Below are 26,221 nucleotides of genomic sequence, written 5' to 3'. Positions count from 1 at the left end.
TGCTTCAGAAAATTGCAAAAAAGGATCTCTGGAAGACAATGCCTGCTCTCAGCAAAAGCACACTTCCCTGTGCTTCTCTGTTTCTCTTTTAAATAAATTCTATGGTTCTCTTTTTTTTTTTGTTAGTGAGGAGGCAGAAACAAACAAACAAACAGGGAAGGAAAGGAACAGCAAAAGCCTGTTCAGAGGGAATTTGAGGTGCAGCAGGGACTCAGCAACTGCGTATGCTGCCAAAGGGGACACCACCAGTCTGCCACCCCTGGCTCAAACTGGCCACCGGCCCTGGAGCACTCTCAGAGGCCTTGGGCCCAGGAGCTGGAGAAAAAGCCGTCCACCACCTGCTGAGATATAGACATACTAACTGAGGAAGGAGCTGGCCGTCTGGCATCACTGCCTTTAGTTTGTTTATCTGTATCTCCACCTGCTGGTAGGCGGACTTAACCCACTAGTTCCTGGATTCATCTGCTGCAAGTCACAAGGAAATTCCAGTTAATAAAGTAAAAATAAAACACATGTTGGTTCCAGTTTCTCTTTTTTGCTTTCCTGTCTGCTTCTGCTAACTCTCATTCTATTTGCTGCTATCCATTTGTCCTTTCTCAACTGTCATCCTATCTTGTTCCATTCCCTCACAACATGTCTCTGATATATTCCCTCACTACATCTGTCTCTGTCTGCCCATTCAAATTTCACTCTCTTACTCTCCAGTCCTCTGTCTACCTTCTTTATCTACCTATCAACTTACTAGCTCCTCCTCTCACCCACTAGCTCCTGCATTTCTCCTATCTCACTCCTTCCCCAGCCTCCAATTCCCTTCTTTCACCCACTCCCCATTACCAAATTTCTACCCTCTGCTCACCATCCTCCTCTCACTCATCTCCCTTACAACTCCCATGGCCTCTCTCACATGTTCCATCATGCCCAGCATCTCTTCCCCCCCCCCCCCCCACTACACCCCTGTAGCCCATCTCCTTTCGCTCTCTTTCTCTCCACCCACACTTCTATCATAGCATCTCACCTTCCCCCTCTCTCCTCCACCCTATGGACCATCATCTCCCTGTCCCCTATTCCCTCCCCTCTACCCTTATGGTCAAGCATTTCCCTGACCCCTCTCTCTACCCCCTCCATCTCTATGGTCTAGCATTTCCCTGCCCCCCCTCCTTTCTCCTACACTGCTATGGTCCAATATTTCCCTTTTCCTTCCTCTTAGGTCCAGCATCTCCCTGTTCCCTCTCCCTTCCCCTCCACCCTTATGGTCCAGCATCTCCCTGTGCCCTGCTCTGCCCCTCCAATATGCAGCAAGGCAGCAGCTCTGAGGGCAGAGTGGCATCAGGAAGCACAGCTTAGTATTAGGAAACACAGCTACAGAAATCCTGATGTTCTTTTTAAATTTACTGGGAGCCACATTCCTTCCCTGGGTTTTCAGCAACAAACTGCGCTAAACAGGTTTTTACTTCCAGGGAGCAGGGACAGATTGTGGTGTGGTGGAGCACTTGTTTTGGGGGTTGGAGCTGACTGTGGGGTGGTCGAGCAGTTGCAGGAGTAGTTTTGGGGGTTGGAGCAGTTTGACAGGTGTGGGGCAATTGCGGGTAGGTAGTTTGGGCTTCTTGGATAGTGTGTGGGTTCACAGGGCAACTGCGAGTAGGTAGTTTATGGAGTGTAGGGAGAACAGGAAAGAGGAATTCCAGTAGCGTAGCTAGGTGGGGCGCAGGGGGAGCAGTCGCTCCCCTAAACAGATATTTTGAAAAAGTGGTGCCTATGCCCACAAAATCTTTCTCTCCCCCACCTCCCGCGCGAGTCTTGCATCTGTTCTCCTGTCTCTTCCCCTGCCCGCTCTCTCTCCCATCTGCAGCGCGTGATCGTCTTTACTGCCCTGAAGTCTTCTCCCTCCGGCACTGGCGATTGATACAGTCAGCTGTTTGCCAGCATCGGGAGCTCTCCTCAGACGCGTCCCACCTCTGTGCAAAACAGGAAGTTGCTTAGAGTGGGCGGGACGTGCTGAGGTGAGGCCCCGATGCTAGCAAACAGCTGACTGTGAATCGCCAGTGCAGCAGGAGGGAAAAGGCTTCAGAGAAGTAAAAATAACTATGCAGACGGGAGAGAGCGGGCTGAAGAGAGGGAGGTGGGACTGGAGGGTGGAGAAGGGAGAAAAAGCTGGCCAAGGAAGTCGGTCGGTGGGTAGGGGGTGGAGAAGGAAGAAAAATCTTTATAGACAGGAGTGGAAGTGAGCCATCTAGTCCACTGTAAGCATGGAAGCCATTTGGTTGATATGTTTCCACTCCCCCGTGCAGCCGTTATTGCCGTTCACGCGAAACAAAGCAAGCCAAAGGTATGAGCAGCTGTGTATCCATGTTGTCGTTCTTTATTGTTGGTCCATGTCTGTAAAAAGTCTAAAGTTATTTCAGTTGGATAGGCAGTGCCTTAAAAGCTGGAGGAGAAATGTACATGTAGTAACAATTCAGGGACAGGTGGTTTTAAAAGTCAAAATAAAAATAAATATTTTGTTTCATGCAGATCACTTTTGCTTAAACATAAATGGGTTATAAATCCCTAATGCAGTCCATTGGTTTTCTTATATTTTGTTCTTGTGATGACTTATACTGTGTCAAAACTAAAAACTCTTTATTTGGTTGATAATAAAAGGAATACTATCCACCCTAAAAAGTTGTTTTGTGGCTGTACATGAGGAATTGTGGTATTGAATAAATAAGTTAATGTTTGTGTCCCTAGTCAAGAAAACCAGTTAATCGTTTAATATTTGTGGAACATATCCACAGAGGCATGGTATGGTCGCATTTTTAATATGGTAATACTAGTGCCCAGCTAAGGTTATTTTGAGGCAGTCTTCACTGGCCCAAACTTGCTTCGCTTGTGCCATCACTATCTAGCAGGATACGTGGAGGGGCATAATTGAATGCGAACGCCCATCTCCATCGGCGTCTATGTCCGAAAACGGGTATGTGAAGAGGCAGGACAGACCGTATTATCGAAAAAGATGGGCGTCCATCTTTCATTTTGAAAATACGGTTTGGACGGACCAAATGCCATGGATTTGGTCCCTTCTGAGATGGGCGTTTTTTTATTTTTAGCGATAATGGAAACTACAAACGCCCAGCTCAGAAACGTCCCAATCCAAGCCATTTGGTCGTGGGAGGGACAAATGTACAACATTACCATAGCTCATAGGGGTGAAGGGGGCAACTACATGTGGGTACAGTGGGTTTTAGAGGCCTCCCATTTACCACCACAAGTGTTACGAGTGGGGGGGGGGGGATGGGCCTGGGTCTGCCTGCCTGAAGTGCACTGCAGTACCCACTAAAAGTGCTTCAGGGACAGGACTTGTTGCTGGTGTATAACCTTGGCACAGCAGTTCACATCTGAAGACTAATCTCGCTGAAAACGTCCTTTATTTGAATAAGCACGTTTACTTACAGTTAACTGCAGATCAGAGGTTGTGCCCCACTGGCAACAAGTCTCACTGGTACTGAGATTAGCAGTAGGTCCGAGCTGGCAGAATGGTGTACAATGCCCTCTTTCAGCAACATTCAAGGTAAGAACTAAGTGCTGTAACGTGGCTAACACATGAAAGGGATCTAAAAGTGTCTTACACAAATGGCTACTACCTCATGGACTACCGGAAACAAAACAGGGCACACTCTGGCCCAGTAAGCAGAGGGAAAAGCACCATGGGAGTAGAGCCTACCAACTACCAACATCGTGAGCATTTAACATAAGCTAGTGGAATAATGGAGCCCAATACCTTACACCCACCACAATGCATTGCTGATGTGACTCTGCAGTGCCCTTAACAGAAAAGGTGTCACACTCACCCGAGACCCACATCAGAACCAGGGAAAGACTGTCAGAGGATAGAACACATTCTGCTGTCATGGAGGTTGGTACAGCATTTGAGGGTGGCGTACAGGCTGGGGAAAAAAGTTTGTAAAGTGGGGTTTTTTTGGTGGGAGGGGGTTAGTGACCACTGGGGGAGTCAGGGGAGGTCATCCCCGATTCCCTCCGGTGATCATATGGTCAGTTGGGGCACTTTTTTTGGACTTGGACCTGAAAAAAAAGGGCCCAAATGAAGCAGACCAAATTCTCGTCAAAAACGCCCTTCTTGTTTCGATTATCAGCTAAAGACGCCCATCTCTCCTCGGTCGATAACCACGCCCCAGCCCTGCCTTCGCCACGCTCCCGTGATCTTTGTTCGTCTCCGTGACGGACTGCAGTTGAGGACGCCAAAAATCGGGTTTTGATTATACCGATTTGGGCGCCCACGGGAAACGGACGCCCATCTCCCGATTTGGGTCAAAATATGGGCGTCTTTCTCTTTCGAAAATAAGATGGACAGTGTCCTAAAAGGTGGAGGATAAAGGATTTTTTTTTGTTGCTGTTGTTGTAATCTGGCATGGGAAGATAGAATATACTGAAATTAAATTAAAGTAGAATTGAACTCTCCTTTCATTGGGGCACATGAAATCACATTTTCATCTGTTTTGTAGTTTAACTTTTAGGTACACAAATGGATTATTCTGTTTTGTTTCAACCTAATTCATGTTTTTTTTTTTTTTTTTTGTGGCTCCCTATTCTGTATTAGATTGGAATATTGTTACAATTTGAGTTTCTGCCAGGTGCTTGTGACCTGGGTTGGCCACTGTTGGAAAAAGGATACTCGGCTAGATGGACCATTGGTCTGACCCAGTATTGCTACTCTTATGTTATATAGATGAGGGCCTGTCCATGTTCTGCATGTGTGCCTGAGGAGAAGGATTCTGCTAGCACATAGCATCTGTGTAGGAATGTGTGCAGTTTGTTCCAGTTTCCCAACAGTAGGCTAATTGGTGCCCTAGAGCCCAGTGTAATATATATAGCACTGTCTGTTCATAGGTGGGTTAGAGCTGTTTTGGTGTGGTAAGTTTTGTGTTCTAGGGTGGTGTGGTAAGTTTTGTGTTCTAGCCCTGTGTTTCCCAAGTTGGTCCTGGAGTAACCCCTTGCCAGTCAGGTTTTCAGGCTATCCATAATAAATATGCATGACATTGATTTGTATATACTGCCTCCATTACATGCAAATCTTTTTCATACAGATTCATTATGGATAGCCTGAAGACCTGAATGGCAAGGGGGTACTCTAGGACCACCTAGGGAAACACTTCTCTAGGTCCCACTGTAATATTTATAGCACTGTCTTTTTGGACGTGGATTAGGGCTGTTATGGTGTGGTAAGTTTTCAGTATAAGTTTTGGGTGACTTTTTGCAGGGGTTTGTGTTATTTCACAAAATGTCTAGCCCTATTTGAAAGTAGGCTCTGGGGCAAGGGCCGCCTTTGGTGGCCCATCCACCTTATAATTGAAAGAGAAAAACGCCTAGATTTCGACCCAAATCGGGAGATAGACGTTTATCTCACAAAAACGAATAAATCAGTATAATGGAAAGCCGATTTTGGACGTTTTCAACTGCACTCCATCGCGGAAGCGTACAAAGTTGACGGGGGCGTGTCGGAGGCATGGCGAAGGTGGAACTGGGGCGTGGTTATCGGCCGAGGAGAGATGGGCGCCTTTCGCCGATAATGGAAAAAAAGTATGCGTTTGTAGCTAGAATTTAGGGCACTTTTCCTGGACCCTGTTTTTTCACGAATAAGGCCCCAAAAAGTGCCCTAAATGACCAGATTACCCCCAGAGGGTATCGGGGATGACCTCCCCTGACTCCCCCAGTGGTCACTAACCCCCTCCCACCACAAAAAATGATGTTTCACAACTTTTTATTTTCACCCTCAAATGTCATACCCACCTCCCTGGCAGCAGTATGCAGGTCCCTGGAGCAGTTGTTAGGGGGTGCAGTGGACTTCAGGCAGGTGGACCCAGGCCCATCCCCCCCCTACCTGTTACAATTGTGCTGCTTAATGCTTAGTCGTCCAACCCCCCCAAACCCACTGTACCCACATGTAGGTGCCCCCCTTCACCCCTTAGGGCTATAGTAATGGTGTAGACTTGTGGGCAGTGGGTTTTGAGGGGGATTTGGGGGGCTCAACACACAAGGGAAGGGTGCTATGCACCTGGGAGCTCTTTTACCTTTTTTTTTGTTTTTGTAAAAGTGCCCCCTAGGGTGCCCGGTTGGTGTCCTGGCATGTGAGGGGGACCAGTGCACTACGAATCCTGGCCCCTCCCACGAACAAATGCCTTGGATTTATTCGTTTTTGAGCTGGGCGCTTTCATTTTCCATTATCACTGAAAAACAAAAACGCCCAGCTCACAAATTGTCGAATAAAACATGGACATCTATTTTTTTCAAAAATACGGTTCGGTCCGCCCCTTCACGGACCCGTTCTCGGAGATAAACGCCCATGGAGATAGACGTTTTCGTTCAATTATGCCCCTCCTTGTCACCTAAAATAAAAATGCTCAGGACTAGTGTTCTTCACATCCTGTAGAATTACCACACAAACGCCCATCTGATTTAAACGTGTCTAGCAGTGGAAGGAAGGAATGTGTGTGCTATTGCTGAGGTGATGGTCACGATTTGAATATTTTTACTTTGTAGTTAAGAAGACAGGTTGCCTGCTCTGGCCAGTCCAGGGATCTCTTCTGCGTCCTGCCTCTTGATCTAACTTACTGTTTCCTTGTAGGCAGGATGCAACAGAGGCAGCCTGTATTAATCAGCCCCTGAGCAACAACACAGACACTGCTATGTAGCTGACACCAACCGGCGCCTATTTTATAAAAGTCTGCTCCCCCTGAGATCAAAACCTGGCTACGCCTCTGAGGAATTACCTCACTGCTGTGTTTCACAATACTTAATTTTCTATGTTGCAGAAGCTGGAACTGCTTCTCTCATAGAAATGTACTGTGCCATTTTTGGGTGTGGCATATTTCTCTGGAACTCCCAGTCCAATCTAGTCAATTTTTGAACTTGCTGTATCTTCTCACAAGTATTCCCCATACAGTTTCATCCCATTAAATTTTTTAAGTTATTTTGCCCCCAGACAGACACGCAAATAGACAAACATTCTCAAACTCTTTTGGATAATTCTTTCAACTTCAGTTGGGTTAGCAAGAATAAAACTAAGCACTCCTATGGATGTCTTTAGGTCTGAGGAGCAAAATAACATGCACCCAGGACATTTTCAACTGTACATGTCCTATTTTATTCTTGTTCAGCCACCTACACAAATAACAGATGCCATATACATAGATACCTTTGACAAATGTAATTTACACTAGTTAATTTATAGTTTCATTTTGAAAATTTGTTGTTACTGAGTACACATTTTAAAAGTAGCTGCGCCATTTGCAAGTAAGCAGGCTATTGAAAATTGTCACCAAACTGACTCATCTGAGGTATCATGTAGAGTTAGTGACAGAGCTCAGCCACAGGAAGCTAAAAGGCTAATAAAGGTATAAGAGTCAACAACAAAGCCAGGATACGAACCTACAATTTCCTCATACCTACTCACGATTCTCAGTACTAGATCCATGCAGTGATGTCTGACTGTACTACCTGCTAGTTGCTGGCACGAATAAGACGTCAAATGGCAAGGACTTACATATAGGCCTTGTAGTTACTGCCAATCTTCTGGATACGGATGTCATACTTAGCATCGATGAATGGTTCAGAAGTGGCATATGTCTTGGTGAGTGCTACCACACTGGCAATGTCCTGGAAGTCATACTGGTTTTCCACTTTCACCTGTCCTCCAATAGGAGTTAGAGAGAAAAGGAAAATGAAAGGTGAAAGATTAAAGAGAGTGGAGAATAAAAAAAAAGTGAGGGTGAGAAACAGAGATGGAGTCCAAGAAAGAGTGAGACAAAAATGAGTAAGTAAAGCGAAGATACTTACCTGTAGCAGGTATTCTCAGGGAAAAGCAGGCTGATTATTCTCACACATGGGTCGACGTCCACATCAGCCTGGGAACCAGCATTTCGCCATAGCAAAACAAAAAAAGATTTGCTGGAGTATTCTGACGCGCGTGCAGTGAGCACTGCACATGTGCAGACTGAATTCTCACCTGCCACGCAAGCGCATACCTCAATTAAATCAAAAAGCATAACAATAACAAAACAACTCCAAAGGGTAGGTGGGAGGGATTGTGAGAATAGTCAGCCTGCTGTCCTCAGAAAATACCTTCTACAGGTAAGTATCTTCGCTTTCTCCGAGGACAAGCAGGCTGCTTATTCTCACACGTGGGGTATCCCTAGCATCCGGGCTCACTCAAAACAATGAACAGTGGTCAACTGGGCCTCGCAACAGCGAGGACATAACATAGGTTGACATGAAACTATATACAGCTAGCTGAGAGTACAGCCTGGAACAGAATAAAAGTGGGCCTAGGGGGGTGAAGTTGGATTCTAAACCTCAAACAGATTCTGCAGCACTGACTGCCCAAACCGACTGTCGCGTCGGGTATCTTGTTCAAGGCAGTAGTGAGATGTGAATGTGTGGACTGATGACCACGATGCAAATCCATTGCAAATCCATTCCATTGCAAATCTCTTCAATGGAAGCTGACTTTAAGTGAGCCACCAACGTAGCCATAGCTTTAACAGTATGAGCCGTGACATGGCCCTCCAGAGTCAGCCCAACTTGGGCATAAATTAAGGAAATGCAATCCGCTGGCCAATTGGAGATTCTGCATTTTCCGATGGTGACTCCCCTCCTGTTGGGATCAAAACAAACAAACAACTAGGCGGACTGTCTGGGCTTTGTCTGCTCCACATAAAAGGCCAATGCTCTCTTACAGTCCAAGATGTGCAAGCTACTCTCGTCAGGGTGGGCATGAGGTCGAGGAAACAATGTTGGCAAGACAATTCACTGGTTCAGATGGAACACAGACATCACCTTCGGCAGAAACTTAGGGTGTGTGAGGAGGACTACTCTGTTGTGATGAAAATTAGTGTAAGGTGCATCCACTACCAAGGCCTGAAGCTCACTGACCTTACAAACTGAAGTAACAGCCACCAAGAAAATGACCTTCCAGATCAAGTACTTCCAATGGCTGGAATTCAGGGCTCAAAAGGAGCTTTCATCAGCTGGGTGAGAACGACGTTGAGATCCGATGACACTGGTGGAGGTTTGACAGGGGGCTTTGACAAAAGCAAACCCCTCATGAAGCGAACAACTAAAGGCTGCCCAGAGATAGGCTTACCCTCTACACACTGATGATAAGCACTAATTGCACTGAGGTGAACCCTTACGGAGTTGGTCTTGAGACCAGACTCTGACAAGTATAGAAGATATTCAAGCAGGGTCTGCGTAGGACAAGAGAGAAGATCTAGGGCCTTGCTGTCATGACCAGACGGCAAACCTCCTCCATTTGAAAGAGTAATACTGCTTTGTGGAATCTTTCCTGGAAGCAAGCAAGACTCAGGAAACACCCTCCGAAAGACCCAAGGAGGTGAATTCTAAACTCTCAACATCCAGGCCGTGAGAGCCAGAGACTGGAGGTTGGGATGTAGAAGCGACCCCTCGTTCTGAGTGATGAGGGCTGGAAAACACTCCAACCTACATGGTTCTTCGGAGGACAACTCCAGAAGAAGAGGGAACCAAATCTGACGTGGCCAATAGGGTGCAATTAGGATCATGGTTCCGCGGTCTTGCTTGAGTTTCACCAACGTTTTCCCTACTAGACATATGGGAGGATATGCATACAGAAGGCCTGCTCCCCAATATAGGAGAAAGGCATCTGATGCTAGTCTGTCATGGGCCTGAAGCCTGGAACAGAACTGAGGGACCTCGTGGTTGATCTGAGTGGCAAAAAGATCCATCAAGGGGGTGCTCCACACTCAGAAGACCTTGAGGGCTACGTCCATGTCCAGTGACCACTCGTGAGGTTGCATTACCCTGCTCAGCCTGTTGGCCAGACTGTTGTTTACACCTGCCAGATAAGTGGCTTGGAAAAACATGCCCTGTTGGTGTGCCCAAAGCCACATCTGGACGGCTTCCTGACACAGAGGGCGAGATCCGGAGCACCCCTGCTTGTTGGTGTAATACATGGCAACCTGATTGTCTGTTTGAATCAAAATGATTTGGTTGGACAGCTGAGCTCTGAAAGCCTTTAGAGCATTCCAGATCGCTCGCAATTCCAGGAGATTGTTCTGAAGACCTTTTTCCTGAAAGGACCAGGCTCCTTGAGTGTGAAGCCCATCTACATGAGCTCCCCACCCCAGGAGGGATGCATCTGTCGTCAGCACTTTTTGTGGCTGAGGAATTTGGAATGGACGTCCCAAGGTCAAATTGGATCGAATCGTCCACCACTGAAGGGAATTCCAAAAGTTGGTAGGCAGTTGGATTACATTCTCTAGATCCCCAGCAGCTTGATACTACTGGGAAGCTAGGGTCCATTGATCTGATCTCATAAGTAGATGTGCCATGGGAGTTATATGAACTGTGGAGGCCATGTGGCCCAGAAGTCTCAACATTTGTCGAGCCATGATCTGATGAGACGCTCGAACTGTGGACACCAGACAGGAGGTTGTCTGCCCTTGTCTCAGGAAGATAAGCGCAAGCTGTCTTCGTGTCCAGCAGTGCTCCAATAAATTCCAATTTTTGGACAGGAGTGAGATGGGACTTGGAGAAATTTATTACAAAACCCAGTAGCTCTAGCACCTGAATAGTCAGCATAGACTCCAGAGCACCTTCCTCCGAGGTGCTCTTCACCAGCCAATCGTCAAGATAAGAAACACATGCATTCCCTATCTGCTTAGTGACGGTGTGACTACTGCTAGACACTTTGTAAACACTCTGGGTGCAGACGCCAGACCAAAGGGCAGTACACGGCACTGAAAGTGCTGTGTTGCCAGCCGAAACCAAAGATACTTTCTGTGAGCTGGGAGTATCGAGATGTGTGTGTAAGCATCCTTTAAGTCCAGAGAGCATAGCCAATCATTCTCCTGAATCATGGGAAGAAGGGTGCCCAGGGAAACCATCCTGTTTTCTCGGACTAGGAATTTGTTCAGGGCCCTTAGGTCTAGGATGGGAGGTGCCTGGAATAGAATCCTACTACTACTACTACTACTATTCAGCATTTCTATAGCGCTACAAGGCGTACGCAGCACTGCACAAACATAGAAGAAAGACAGTCCCTGCTCAAAGAGCTTACAAGAATCCCAGCCCTTCTTCCTCTGGTGGAACGGGTTTGACTGCATGGGCCTTTAGAAGGGCGGAGGTTTGGATTCCAGATTGACGGTATATCCTAACCGGACTATTTGAAGACCCCACCGGTCGGAGGTTATGAGAGGCCACCTTTGGTGAAAAACATTAACCACCCCCAATTGGCAAGTCATCCGGTACGGACACTTTTACAGTGGCTATGCTTAACTGCAACCAGTCAAAAGTTCATTCCTTGCTGTTGCTGGGGAGCAGCAGGGGCCTTAGGCGCACACTGTTGATGAGAACGAGCGCGTTGGGGCTGAGCCTGATTAGGCTGTCGAGAAGCTGGAGTGTACCTATGCCTAGCATAGGAATAGGGAGCATTCCGCTCCCCCCTCCCAAACCTCCTAGTTGAGGACGTTGTAGCAGAAGATGCCCAGCAGGAGAGAAAATCCATAGCATCATTATGCTTCTTGATCTGGTTAACAAGATCGTCTACTTTTTCACCAAAAAGGTTGTCCCCCTGGCAAGGTACATCCGCCATCCACTGCTGGACCGAATGATCCAGGTCAGAGACACGCAGCCATAAGAGTCTGTGCATCACTATATCTTCAGCAGTAATTCTGGATGCCACATCAAAAGAGTCGTAAGAGCCCCTGGCCAGGAATTTACGACACGCCTTCTTCTGCCTGACCACCTGGAGAAAAGGCTCGACCTGCTCCGGAGGGAGGGCATCAACCAAGCTAGACAGTTGCCTCACCGAGTTCCGCAAGTGGATCCTCTTGAAGAGCTGGTAAGTCTTGATTCGGGCGACAAGCATAGTGGCATGATACGTCTTCCTCACAAAAGAATCCAAGGTCCTAGCTTCTCTGCCTGGGGGCACCGAGGCATACTCTCTAGTACTCTTGGCTCTTTTGAGGGCGGAGTCCACCACCATGGAATTGTGGGGTAACTGAGACCTCATCAACCCAGATTCACCGTGGATCCGATACTGGGAATCAGCTTTCTTTGGGATCACAGGGGGAACGACCAGGTCCGCATAAGAACTTCCTTCAGTACCTTATGTAGAGGAGCTGTCACAGCCTCCTTAGGTGGAGAAGGATAGTCCAGGACTTCAAGCATCTAAGCCCTGGGCTCATCCTCAACCTCCATAGGGAAATGAATTGCCGTAGCCATTTCCCAGACAAAAGAAGTAAAGGACAGACTCTCCGGAGGAGATAGTCTCCTTTCAGGTGGAGGGAAGGTTCAGAGGGAATGCCATATGACTCATCAGAAGAAAAGTATCTGGGATCCCTCTGACTCCCACGAGCGCTCCTCCTCAATATCAGATAACACCTCTCTCAGGGAACTCCAAGACAGAGCCTGCATCAACGCGGAAGGATCGACGTCCTTGATGGCAATGTCGAGTGGTCAATGCCCACATGGACTGCGGTGAAGCTTCCTCCACCGACGTCGAAGGGGAGTCGACCTGGGTGGCAGCCGACACCGATGCCAGGACCTCACTGCAGGTGAAGGGTCAGACGCCACTGCAGCAGACGGTACGGAAGACGCAAGCACCCTTGACACTGAAGCGACTGGCGCAGCAGTCCTTCCAGAAGCTCTTGAAGTAGGGCCCGGATGTGCTCATCGAGAGCCACCATCGTAAAAGGCTGTGGGGTCGGTGGAACAGCCAGTGGCAGAATCTGCTGAGGCTCAGGTGCAGGTATTAAGCTGCTAAGACACCGGCGCATCGGCACCTCCTGAATAGAGGGAGAGCAATCCTCTCGGTGCTGACGCTTTCCGGGTGCCGAATCCCTCAACGCCCTGGAGCTCCTGGCACCGTGCGTAGAAGGAGATCGATGCCGGTGCTTCTTCACCTTCGCTCGATGCCCGTCATCGAGACTCCTCGGTACCGATGAGGACGATGTGGAATCCTCACGTCTCCTCAGGGTCAGGTCCGACGATGGTCGGTCCCGGGGGGCCTGCATAGCAGGAGGCTTTAAGGCAGGTGGAGACCCACTCGATGCCTCACTGCTCCCAGCATGAGTTGGTCTCTCAGCAGCCATTACCTCTGCTCCTGATGTCGATGCCTCCCTCGATGTCAACGCCGACCTCGGTACCGATGTCGATGAAGACGTTGAAGGACCGGACTGAGCCCCAAAACGTTTCTGTTGCTGGGCTTCTCGAGCCACTTGGGTCTGTTTCTTCATATGAAGACACAGACTACAAGCGGCTGGGCTACGGTCGGGCCCAAGGCACTGGATACACCAAGAATGGGTATCGATACCTGAGATGGTCTGGTTGCACCGAGTACAACGTTTGAAGCTGCTGGGTGTCTTCGATGACATGGAAGGGAAAACAGCTTCAGCGAAATCAAACGATGTGACTGTGCCAAAAAGAAAAGCGCAAAAAAAGGGAAGAAACCCGACTGCACAACATAAAGGCAGGCCACATCGAAAAAGAAAGAAAACTTAAAATTAAGAAAAAAAGAGGACTAAGAAGAAAATAAAAGGGTCAACTCTTATTTTTTTTACACAAACCAAATAATTAACAGCGAAAAATTCATGAAAAAACAAGACTCCTTTCCCGGGCCTCAACGAGGAGCACAGGAGGAACCTGCTGCACCTCGTCGCAGAAAAAGAAAAACTGAGATACACGCTTGTGTGGCAGGAATTCAGTCCGCACATGCGCGGTGCTCGCTGCATGCATGCCAGAAGATTCCAGCAAAACCTTTTTGTTTGTTTTGCTATGGCAAAATGCCGGTTCTCGGGCTAATGCGGACGTTGACCCACGTGTGAGAATACGCAGCTTGCTTGTCCTGGGAGAAACAGAGTGTGTGTGTGTGGGGGGGGGGGGGGGGGGGAGTAGAAAAAAAAGCAGAAGAGAGGAAGGAAGGATAGCAGGGAAGGAGAGAGACAGAAAGGTGACAGAGTAAGAAGGCATGAAAAGAGAACATAAATAAATATGGCAGTACATTAGAAAGAGAATATTAATGGGATAAACGTGTGAGGTTTGTATGTGTAGATTATTGGTCTCATGTGTATGAATGGAGTTCATTGCATAAACCCTTGCATCACATACATGGTCTCACCTGCCATAACAGCCACTGTTAGCTGACTCGAATTGAAAGTACTGAGAATAGTTCCTATTTAGAGTCTCTGCCAGGTACTTGTGACCTGGATTGGCCACTGTTGGAAGCAGGATACTGGGCTAGATGAACTATTGGTCTGACCCAGTATGGCTATTCTTATGTCCTCTGAGGGAGTTAGCACTCAAGTCCCTGAGCTCTGTATGCTGAGATGGAATGAAGCTCTGACCTGCCCTCTTCTCCATCTCTCCAAGCAAGGCCTTGACAACACTATCAGGCTGTGATGAAAATCTACTTTTCAGCTATCTGGGCTATATTTATGCTTTAAGTGTATCAGGGATGTCTGCCTGAGCTATGATGAAGATCTGCTGACTGTGCTGCTTACATCTTTCCATTTATCAGTGTAATGCCTGTTCAGGGCATTCATGAAGATAGTGAAGTTACTTACCTATAACAGGACTCTCTGTGGAGAGCAGGTAACAGCCACACATAAATGCTATCATCATCTGATGGTGTCCACTTTGGTTCAGCTTTCCAAGAGCATAGAAATCAAACAAAATAAAACATGGAAAAGAAAATAAGATGATACCTTTTTTATTGGACATAACTTATTTTCTTTTCCATGTTTTATTTTGTTTGATTTCTATTGATAACCTTAAGAGTGGACTAACACGGCTACCACACTCCTCTACTCAAGAGCATAGAAAAACCTAAAAAGCTCTCTGGGCATGTGTGAGTTTTCCTATCTGTATATAAGCTATTCTTTATATATTCTGTATATAAGTGAGGAAGAAGGTTTTTATTAAGTGGGCAGCTTCCGACGTTGGGAGAGGTAGCAGTATCATGGTGTCCATGATCTCGAGCAGGGCTAGTGCAAGGGTATTATGCGACCTAGGCTTTCAGCCTTTCAGACTACTAGGGTCCCCTCCCCCTTGAAAAAAATGATAATTATATTTAACATTTATGATTCCAACATCAGTATTCCCAAGGCAATCCTTTAAAAATGTACCACTGAAAGGCAGTATATGAAATCCTATCCCTTTTTTCTCTTATAAAATTGTGGGCGGATATACACAGAAGCTGTTAACAAAACACACACACACACACTCACTCTTGCCTTACTAGAAGTCGTTGCCTTTATAAAAACACAATAACCAAACAGAACCCTCAAAGTATTATTAAATTATGTGATGCACCATCAAAAATGTGAAAAAAAAACGATTGTATCACAGTTTTACAATGTTTCTCATTAAAATTTCATCATCAGTCTAAAAAGTACTGCACTTATACCAAATTAAAAATAATGCTATGTCAACATTAAAACTGTAAATTAACATCCTGAATTAGAATGCATTTTGTTTGCTGTAGAATAGCCAACATGATATAATTTTTCACAATCTGGACCAATTAACTGTACAAAGGGATATGTGGGTTCAAATCTTTTAACTGATTAGCAGTCCCTGTTTGTTTTAAAACAGAGGTATGAAGGGGAGGTTAAAAATAGGCAAGATTGAAGGGGGGCAGGAAGTATTTTTTCACGGAGAGAGTAGTGGATGCTTAGGATGCCCTCCCGTGGGAGGTGGTGATGAAAACGGTAACGGAATTAAAAAATGCGTGGGATAAACAAGGAATCCTATTCAGAAGGAATGGATCCTCAAGCTTAGCAGAGATTGGGTGGCAGAGCCGGTGGGGAGGCGGGGCTAGTGGTTGGGAGGCAGGGCTAGTGCTGGGCAGACTTCTACGGTGTGTGCCCTGAAAATGGCAGATACAAATCAAAGTCAGGTATACACATAAAGTAGCACATATGAGTTTATCTTGTTGGGCAGACTGGATGGACCGTACAGGTCTTTCTCTGCCATCATCTACTATGTTACTATGTATAAGCTATTCTTAGTCTACTGAATAGCTGGAAACCTCTTCAGCCTATAGAGACAGCTAAAGTTCTGTCTGTTGAGCAGTGCTGGAATCAGTTGCTCTGCCAGAGTAAAGAAATCCTGATTTTTTTTCTCACCCCACAGTTTCTAGAACAGGGACTGTCCCTTCCTAACTGAAAAGATGGGCGGATACATCTCATGGAGAGAAAATCTGGGCTAATATAAATACCAAGAATAAAAGGAACATGACTGCACATGCTCACTGCCTGTAGTGTCTGTGCAAGTTGTGCATTATCCAGGCAGGGTTGCCAGGTGGAAAATGTTTTTCCCACCCAAACCAGCCTAAATCCAGCCCAAAACCCATCCAAACTCAAACCCCGCCCCTGACACCCCACCCCCGCATCATCACCCCCGCCCCGCCATCACCAACCCGCCCCCGCCATCATCAACCCCGCCCCCGCCGTCATCGGCCCCGCCTCCCCCATCATCGGCCCCGCCCAGAACGTCACTAACCCCGCCCAAAATGTCACTAACCCCACCCCCCGCGGCCGAAAAAACCGCCTAAAAACCGCCCAAAACACAAAAAAGAAGCCCAAAAAAACGCAACCCACCGCGGGCAAAAATTTCCCGCGGTGGGTTGCGGAAAACCGCCCAATTGGCGGTAAAACCGCCCACCTGGCAACACTGTATCCAGGCTTCAAGGCTGTAGGGGGTGGTGTCTGGTGAAGGACATCACTTCCTATCATGTGATTAATCCAAGATGGTGGCGAGTATGTAAAACAGGAAGTAACTGTATGGGCACTGCCATCTTGGATTTGGGCAACCCATAGTTGCTGCCATCTTGACAACGAGGAATGGCCAGGTCAGAGTTATGATGTCACTTCCTGTGACATCACCAAAATGGGCGGGGTTTTGGGTGGGGCTATAATGTCACTAATGTCATCATCAAAAGGAGTGTAGCTCTGCAGAGTAGCTGAATTGAACGGAAGTGAGCATGGCCACCTGTCAAAAATATGCAAATTTGGTTTGACAAATGCCAGTGAATCTTACTACTAGGATGTCCTGTTTGTTCTCGGAGAAATAAATAACCAAATCTCCATTTCCATATAATAAACCAGTGCCCTATGCCACTTTCAAATAAAGTTATCAGCACAATGTAATTACGCACCATGGGCCTATCTGCTTCTAAAATTTAATACTACTACTACTACTTTTTCACTGGAAAATCCCTACTGCTATTCTAAAAGGTCCACCTGGGAGTTTTCAGAATGCATCCAAGGCTGTACTCCCATCTCCCCATTAGGTACCATTGAACCTCAAATAAAGATACTGGCACGCAACAGATTTCCTATTCTGAGCCACATGTATAATTGAACTTTGTATTATACCCATTTATGTTCGACTAATCTTCCAGGGGTCCTTTTACAAAGGTGTGCTAGCATTTTTAGCGTACGCTAAATACTAGAGATTCTCATATATTCCTATGGGCATCTCTAGTGTTTAGTATGCACTAAAAAGGCTAGAATGCCTTTGTAAAAGGACTCCCCCCCCCCCCCCTCAATCAAGCATCACTGTTTTCCTGTTTGAGGCAGTTTTATATTATTTGTCTTTACTAGATTCCCACTCCTAGAATGGAATAATGTTCGAAGTCTTAATCAGCATAACACCTATCACCATCATATATCCTTCAGTCAATCTCTGCCTATGGGTACCAAAATAAATCAATAAATAAATAAACCAAAAAGGAAGGAGAGGAACTTTCTTTGATGAAAAATGTATAGGCATGGTCAATCAGCTCGGTAACTATTGCACCTCTCATCACACCTTACCTGTCAAGGAGTTAGATCAAGGAAAAATTAATTCTTACCTAATAATTTTCTTTCCATTAGTCCCAACAGATCAATCCAGAGACTTGTGGGTTGTGTCCCTCTACCAGCAGGTGGAGATAGAGAGAATCTCCGAGATTTGCTATATGTGGACCTGTGCAGCTGAGTAAACCTCAATATGAACGATACCAAAGCAGTGAAATGGAAACAATAGAAAACTCTCCTGACATTGTCACACCAAATGCCCAGCATACTTCCACCACTTCCAAATTTATTTGTTTTTATTATTTAATCAAACGAAGGAACATTCAGAACAACGAAACCTGAAAAAAATAACCAACCGAAACAAAACCGCAGACAGTAAATCCAAGGGGGGCCTCTGGATTGATCTGTTGGGACTAATGGAAAGAAAATTATCAGGTAAGAATTAATTTTTCCTTACATAGTGTCCCACAGATCAATCCAGAGACTTGTGGGATGTACCCAAGCAGTCCTCAAGTAGGTCGGGACACCCCCAACCCGGCAGAAATCACCAACGAGCCAAACACTGCATCCTGCCGAGCTGCCACATCCACCCGATAATGACGAGTGAACGTATGGACCAAAGCCCATGTAGTGGCTCTGCAGATATCTTCCAGAGAAACCAAACTGGACTCTGCATAGGAGGAAGCTTGAGCTCGCGTAGAATGAGCATGAATTTGCAAAGGGGCTTGCTTGCCCAATGCCACGTAGGCCGAAGTGATGGCCTCCCACACCCAATGGGCTATGGTGGCCTTGGAAGCCATATGGCCCTTCTTACTGCCTCCAAAAAGGACGAAGAGATGGTCAGAAAGACGAAATTCATTTGTCACCTCCAAATACCTGAGAAGAGCCCGTCTCACGTCGAGGCAGCGAAGAGCCCGGAATTGCTCGAGGTGATCTTCCCGGCGAAAAGTCAGCAAATGTAGAGACTGCCCCAAATGGAAACGAGAAACCACCTTGGGCAAAAACGAAGGAACTGTCCTAATCGATACCCCCGCCTCCGTAAAACGCAGGAAGGGGTCTCTGCAAGAAAGAGTCTGCAACTCTGAAATTCTCCGAGCCGAAGTAATGGCTACTAGGAAAATCACCTTCAAGGTAAGATCCTTAACCGTAATCCCCGAGAGAACTCGAATTGGGCAATCACAGAGAAGAGACAGAAACTCCTGAAGGGCCAGACAAATCGCCCGCAACTCCAAGCGGATGATGGACCAAGATGCCTCCGTCGAGGTCCAAACGACCTGGGCCATCTGTTGGAGGCAATGAGCCCCCAACCAGACAGCGACACATCTGTGATCACGATCTTCCATTCCGGGGTTTGCACAGGAATGCCCAACACCAGATTCTTCTGAATGAACCACCAGTACATGATTGTGTGAAGACGGGCCGAACATGGCACCCAAACCTCATAATCCTCAGAGAGCGGAGACCAATGGCTCAGAAGGTGCCACTGGAGGGGGCACATGTGAACCCAGAACTTGTACATAGTCCCAAGCCCGTGGGTTTGAAGTTTGGAACAGAGCTCGCAACTGACCCTGCAACCACTGTGCTCAAGCTGAAGGAAGAGAAACTATCCCTGTTTGGGTATCAAAGCACACCCCTAAGTATACCAGCGTCTGGTAGGGCGTAAGTCTGCACTTTGGGAAGTTGATCACTCAACCAAGCGATTGAAGCAACCCGACCACTCTGTCGATTGCCCGTCAACTCTCCTCGAAGAAGACACCCACACAAGCCAGTCGTCTAGATAAGGATGGACTGGAATCCCTTCCTTTCTGAGATAGGCCGCCACCAGGGCCGTGCCAACACGATAAGCGAGGTAAGCATGGCAGGGGGCGCTTCCCTCTGGGGGGCACCGCCGCACCATGCTCACCTCGCTCGCCCTCCCGCTCCCATTGTTCAACTTCCTGCCCTCTTCTCCCCCCCCCCCCCCCCAACATCCCTTTTCTTTTTTTTTTCCTTTTTAAATTTACCTCCGTGGCAGTTCCGGCAGCACAGCGTCAGTGAAGGAGGTGGCGCTACCGACGTCTCTAGCCTTCCCTTCGCTGTGTTCCGCCTTCTTCTGACGTCATTTCCTTGACGTCAGAAGAAGGCGGAACACAGCGAAGGGAAGGCTAGAGACGTCGGGAGCGCCGCCTCCTTCACTGACGCTGCGCTGCCGGAACCGCCACGGAGGTAAATTTAAAAAGAAAAAAAAAGAAAAGGGATGTTGGGGGGAGAGAAGAGGGCGGGCAGTTGAACAATGGGAGCGGGAGGGCAGGGGAGAGACGAGAGCATGGATGCGAAGGGGGAGGGGAGAAGAGGGCGGGCCAGGCCAGGCCAACTGGGACATGATGGGACATGGGAGCGAGAGGAGAGAGAGGAGCATGGATGCGGGGGGGGGGGGTCATGGAAGGGAGAGAGGGGAATTGCTGGATAGGGATTAATGGAGGGTGACAGAGGAGCATGGATGGGAGGGGCAGGGCTCAGGGAGAGAGGTGAATTGCTGGAAAAGGATGAATGGCGGGGGCAGGGGACAGAGGAGCATGGATGGGCATGGATTGGGAGGGCAGGGCTCAGGGTGAGAGGGGAATTGCTGGAAAAGGATGAATGGAGGGGCAGGGGACAGAGGAGCATGGATGGGCATGGATTGGGAGGGCAGGGCTCAGGGAGAGAGGGGAATTGCTGGAAAAGGATGAATGGAGGGGGCAGGGGACAGAGGAGCATGGATGGGAGGGCAGGGCTCAGGGAGAGAGGAGAAATTGCTGGAAGAGAGATGAAGGAGATGAAATGAGGGAAAAGGAAGAGAGGAGAAAAACTGCACATGGATGAAGAAAATAGGCAGAAGCTGAGGACCAGAAATGAAGAAGAAAGGAGGAAAGGAAAGAAATAAATGGAAAGGAAGCCCTGGAAACGGAGTTAAGAGGACAGATAGCAGCAGAATCAGATACTGGGCCAGCATGATCAGAAAAAGAAAGCCACCAGACAACAAAGGTAGAAAAAAATCATTTTATTTTCATTTTAGTGTTTGGAATATGTCCACTTTGAGAATTTACATCTGCTATCTTATTTTGCAATGTATAGCAATTTGTTTCTAAGAATATTGCTGAAAATTCCTGTCAGTGTGGCTAGTGGTGAGCGATCATTTTCACGGGGGGGGGGGGGGGAGGGAGAGGGCTGCCGCCAACTGATAGTCTGCAGGGGGGGCGCCAGAGACCCTAGGCACGGCCCTGGCCGCCACTATGACAAGGACCTTGGAAACAGTCCAAGGTGCTGTGGCTAGGCTGAAGGACATCGCTTTCAATTGAAAATGATGACCGAGCACTGCAAAGCGAAGAAAACGCCTGTGGGGAGGCCAAATTGGAATGTGCAAATAGGCCTCTTTGAGATTGAGAGACGTCAAAAACTCCCCTGGTTGTACCGCTGCGATCACCAAGCGGAGGGTTTCCATGCAGAAATGCCGAACCCATAAGGACCTGTTGATGCACTTGAGATCTAGGACGGGTCGCCAAGAACTGCCCTTTTTTGGCATCACAAAATAAATGGAGTATTGACTGCATCCTCTTTCTGCTGGGGGTACAGGCTGGACGGCTCCCAGTCGTTGTAAGTTGAGGAGGGTGTGACGAACTGCCCGCACCATGGCGGGAGATTTGCAAGGAGATTCCAGAAACGAGTCTACTATCGGACGAGCCAATTCCAACTTGTAGCCGTCTCTGATAACCTCCAAGACCCATCCATCGGATGTTACCCTGGTCCACTCCATCAGGAATAGGGACAGCCTGCCCCCAATAACTGGCTGGAGATGGACCAGGGCCCCATGATTGGACGGACCTGGCTGTGGGCTGGTTTCTGTTACCGGAAAGGAAGGCCCGCTTCTCACCTCGAAAGGGCTGAGGTCTCTGAAAAGACCTTGCCCTCTGAAAAGAGGCCCCGCAACCTGGATGGTAACGTTGTGTATCCATAAACTTAGGTCTAGGTCCTGCCAGTCGCACAAATTTGGACCTGTCCTCAGGGAGGCGCTGGCCCTTAGAGTCACCAAGGTCCTTCACAATCTGTTCTAGGTCTGTCCCAAACAAAAGCTTTCCCCTAAAAGGAAGCCTTGCCAGCCGTGACTTAGAGGCCACGTTTGCAGCCCAATGTCGCAACCACAGCCAGCAACGATTGGTGACTGCTACGGAAACCTCCTTCGGCGAAGCCCTCAAAAGCTCATAAAGAAGATCCACAAGGAAGGCTAAACTGGATTCTAAGGCTGGCAAAACAGCCACGAGGTCCTCCGGAGAGCAGGCTTTGTGTACACAAGATAAGCATGCCCGCGCCGCAAAGGAGCCACAAATTGAAGCTTGCAGGGAAAGGGCTGCTACTTCAAAGTACAGCTTCAAGCAAGTCTCCAACTTATGATCCTGAGGGTCCTTGAGCGCCGTGCCACCCTCCACAGGAAGAGTGGTTTTCTTAGTGACCGCTATGATTAATGAATCCACCGTAGGAACCTTCAGCAAGTCTAAGTCAGCAGCAGGCAGCGTGTAAAGACGCGACATATCTCTAGCAACCTTAAGCCCACTGTCCGGCGTATCCCACTGCGCCGAAATAAGGATTTTCATGGCCTCATGCACATGAAAGGAACGAGGTGGGCATTTGGTGCCAGACATAATAGAGGGCACCGGACCTGTTCCCCCTGACGATTCAGGGGGTGAAATGGCCAAAACCTCAAAAGCCATAATAATCAGGGAGGGAAGCTCTTCCCTGTGAAAAAGGCGGGCAGCCATCGGGTCATCCCTTTCCTCAGAAGGCAGGGTGACCTCATCTGCCAAATCCAATGATTCTGAGGGAGAGCCCGGAGACAAAACCAGGCCATCTGTGTCAGATAGCTCCTCGGGATCCAAAATCTCCACCTGGGGACGTTTTGGCAGGAAAGACTGAGAGGCTGCAGCAACCAAAGTTTGCTGAGGAAGAGATGGGGCTGCCTGAAGAGAAGCTCTTGACTTCTTCAGAAGAAAGGCATTGTGAACAAATCATTAAGAAACAAATCATTAAGAAACTCCAAATTGCCCAAAACACAGCAGCCAGACTCATATTTGGAAAAATGAAATACGAACGCGCCAAACCCCTATGAGAAAACCTACACTGGCTCCCCACTTAAAGAACGTATTATGTTCAAAATTTGCACTCTGGTTCATAAAATCATTCACGGCGAGGCCCCGGTCTACATGTCAGACCTCATAGACTTACCAACCAGGAACACAAAAAGATCAGTACGCACATTCCTGAATCTCCACTACCCCAGCTGCAAAGGACTAAAATATAAATCAACATATGCATCTAGCTTCTTCTACATAAGCACGCAACTATGGAATGCACTACCAAACACCATAAAAACAATGCACGACCTAACTAACTTCCGAAAATAACTAAAAACCAAACTGTTCAATAAGGCATACCACAATGATCCATCCTAAATACCAGACAACAAAACTCATACCAGAACTGGACAAAACCGAACTCTCTATACTTTGTCACAAAGGAACTTTAACGCAATACCACTTTATTTCTCATTCCGAATATGAATTCTCTATACTTGACTGCTTAATCTACTCGGTCACTTATGAACTTTAATGCAATACCACTTTGTATTTCTCATTCCGGAAATGGTGATCGCCACTACGGAATAATGTAAGCCACATTGAGCCTGCAAATAGGTGGGAAAATGTGGGATATAAAGGCAACAAATAAATAAATAAATTATGCATTAATAAAACAAAATCCAGGGAAAAAGGAACTGAAAGGGACTCCCCTGCTCCCTCTAAATTGCTTTCCTCCATCGGAGCGTGTGCCACAGAAGTGCACTGTGCCTCCTGTCTGTCAACTGCCATGTGCGGAGCTGGTCGTGCATGAGAGGAAAAATGTCACCCGCTGACATGCGCTGCACTAACTGCCCCGAGGAAACCGCCGAAACTATCCCCTGCGCTTCAGACTCACCGGACGCCTGAGGGGAACCCCCGTCGCACTGAATACCCACTGTGGGCTGACGGCGGCACGACTCACACTCAAACAGCCACTCAACCCCTGACTGTGCTAAACTAGGCCCAAAAGACACCAGTAGCTACATCAAACCAGAGCTGTACAGAGATGTCCCTCCACCTGCTAGATAGAGAGAATACTGAGGTTTACTTGGCTGCATAGGTCCACATATAGCAAACCTCAGAGGTTCTCTCTATCTCTACCTGCTGGTAGAGGGACACAACTCACAAGTCTCTGGATTGATCTGTGGGACGCTATGGAAACTCTTTTACACGGAAGCCACTGTTCCTGAAGCGTAAGGAATTTTTTTTTAAATCTGTGACCAATGTTCCACAGCCATACCCGAAGAAAACAACCCTAGGCAGCTAACCCAGCAGTTTGGAATGCAGGATAATTACACAACAAAGGCATAGACTTCCCACCATACAACGTGGCAAGCTACTATGCCTGTTACCTTCAAAAAGTAACAATTCCAGTCTTATCCACAGCCACCACCTTACAGGCAGAGACTTCACTTCTGTGACAGAGACATGCATTAAACAAAGTGCCAAGCAGTAGTTTTTGCTTATGAAATGGTTTAGACCAGACAGATAAGGAGGACTATTCCTTGAAAAGGACTTTTAGTTCCTGGAAGAGTCCATCAAGGCTATAAAAAATTCATTAGGCAATATGCTATTTTAGCCTCACCTGACATTGAAGCTAAGTATTCTCATTTACTGAAAAAAAAAAGAGAGAGAGAGAAGCCATGCGCTTCACTCTACTAAGGGTATGACACCAATATGTACCGTTCACTTCAAGAATATTACAAATACCAAGCTCCTTTCTTCATTTTTCACCGCTGGACAATATTTACATCACACTTGGTCCCTATACCTTCCTTCCTCCATCAATAGCAACAAAGCTATTATGCAGTTTGACGACTGGTTGATTGAAGGAAAGACTTGTTTCCTAAGTCCACTTCTGCTCTTCTCCTTACCTCATCCATGGAATATTTCTCCTCCACTATGTTTATTGGAATGCAGGCTAATTCATACCAATGAGTTTCATATACACCACCTCTTGAAATCCTGATAGGAGACAAGTCTCTTTTAACTGAAAGGAAGCTTTGGAATGAGGGGACATAGAATGACGGCAAAAGGGAATAGACTTCGTTTTAATCTAAGGAAATACTTCTTTATGAAAAGGGTGGTGGATATGTGGAACAGCCTCCTGGTAGAGCTGGCACACTGTATCTCTAAGGGAGAAGAAGTGATAGTATGTTGGTATGGATGGACCATAGGCTATATGGTCTTTATCTGCTGTCATTTTCTATTCAGGGTCAGCACCCTATGTTCGAATACACTAGTTGGGGAGGTGGGTGGATTTATGAGGACTTAAATCTTGCAGACTTTCAGAGACCCACCATGATAGGTAAACAAATTTGCTTTCTCTAACAAGAAATAGAATGTCACTCCTGGTAGTGGGAATTTCTAGCTGCAAGTTGATTATAAAAAAAAGGGTGGAGGGAGGAAACAGAAAAAAAATAATTTGCCATGTTTTTGTGGCAATAAACCATTTATTATGTTTTGTTTTTCTTAAAGGACATGCAGAAGGTTGGAAGCTTCTTTGAAGCGTGCCTTCAAGGTGTCTGCCCTGGCTCTGCAAGTGTCTATTTGTAGTTCGTACACTGCCAGAGCGTACCTTAGCTGGTTACAGCAGACTTTGGATCAGGAGCTGGACGAGGCTTCGTCGGTCCCTGCTCCTTTGACTCGTATGGATTCAGAGCTGGCTTATCTGGCAGATGCCCTGTATGATCTGGTACAGGCTTTGGCCAAGTAGATGGCCTTAGCTGTGACTTCTGGGCTGTTTTTGTGGCTCTGCCATTGTGCAGTGGATATGGCATCCAAGCACATCTCACTAGGCTCCCCTTTCGGGGTAAGTTGCTGTTTGGAGAAGACTTGGAAAAGATTGTGAAAGATTTGGGGGATTCCAAATCTCAGAGACTTCCACAAGATAGACCCAAGGCGAGAGCAGGGCCCTTGCAACCTCAGTTTTGAGAAGCGTGTTGCTATAGACCGGATCATGCTCCAATGAAATTTCAGCACCCAAGGTTCCAACAGCACCCACTGCAGCTCCTTGTGATTCTGGGCAAGTCACTTAACCCTCCATTGCCCCAGGTACAAATAAGTACCTGTATATAATATGTAAACCGCTTTGAATGTAGTTGCAAAAACCACAGAAAGGTGGTATAAAAAGTCCTATTCCCTTTCCCTTTCCTTTCGGACTGATAAGAATTCAGGTGCCACAGCTAGTCAGGGAGCAGCTAGCCATACATCATAATGATGGGGCACCGGTCCACTCCGTGAGGTCTTGGATTTTTCCACGAG

General features: G+C 47.2%; 1 protein-coding gene across 2 annotated transcripts in view; it reads right to left on the bottom strand.

Annotated features, from left to right (window-relative positions):
- SYN1 (synapsin I) overlaps positions 1 to 26,221 on the bottom strand; it is a 557,871-nt gene that overhangs the window by 99,098 nt on the left and 432,552 nt on the right. For both annotated transcript variants that reach the window (XM_030193892.1, XM_030193893.1), the window contains exon 7: positions 7,538 to 7,680. In XM_030193892.1, coding sequence (XP_030049752.1) covers positions 7,538 to 7,680 — 143 coding nt within the window. The remainder of the gene's footprint in view (positions 1 to 7,537; positions 7,681 to 26,221) is intronic.

Source organism: Microcaecilia unicolor, chromosome 2 (genome assembly GCF_901765095.1).
Source record: "Microcaecilia unicolor chromosome 2, aMicUni1.1, whole genome shotgun sequence".
In the NCBI taxonomy this organism is placed as follows: Eukaryota; Metazoa; Chordata; class Amphibia; order Gymnophiona; family Siphonopidae; genus Microcaecilia; species Microcaecilia unicolor.
Note: the sequence above shows the minus strand (reverse complement) of the source record. Positions and strands in the feature narration are given on the sequence as shown.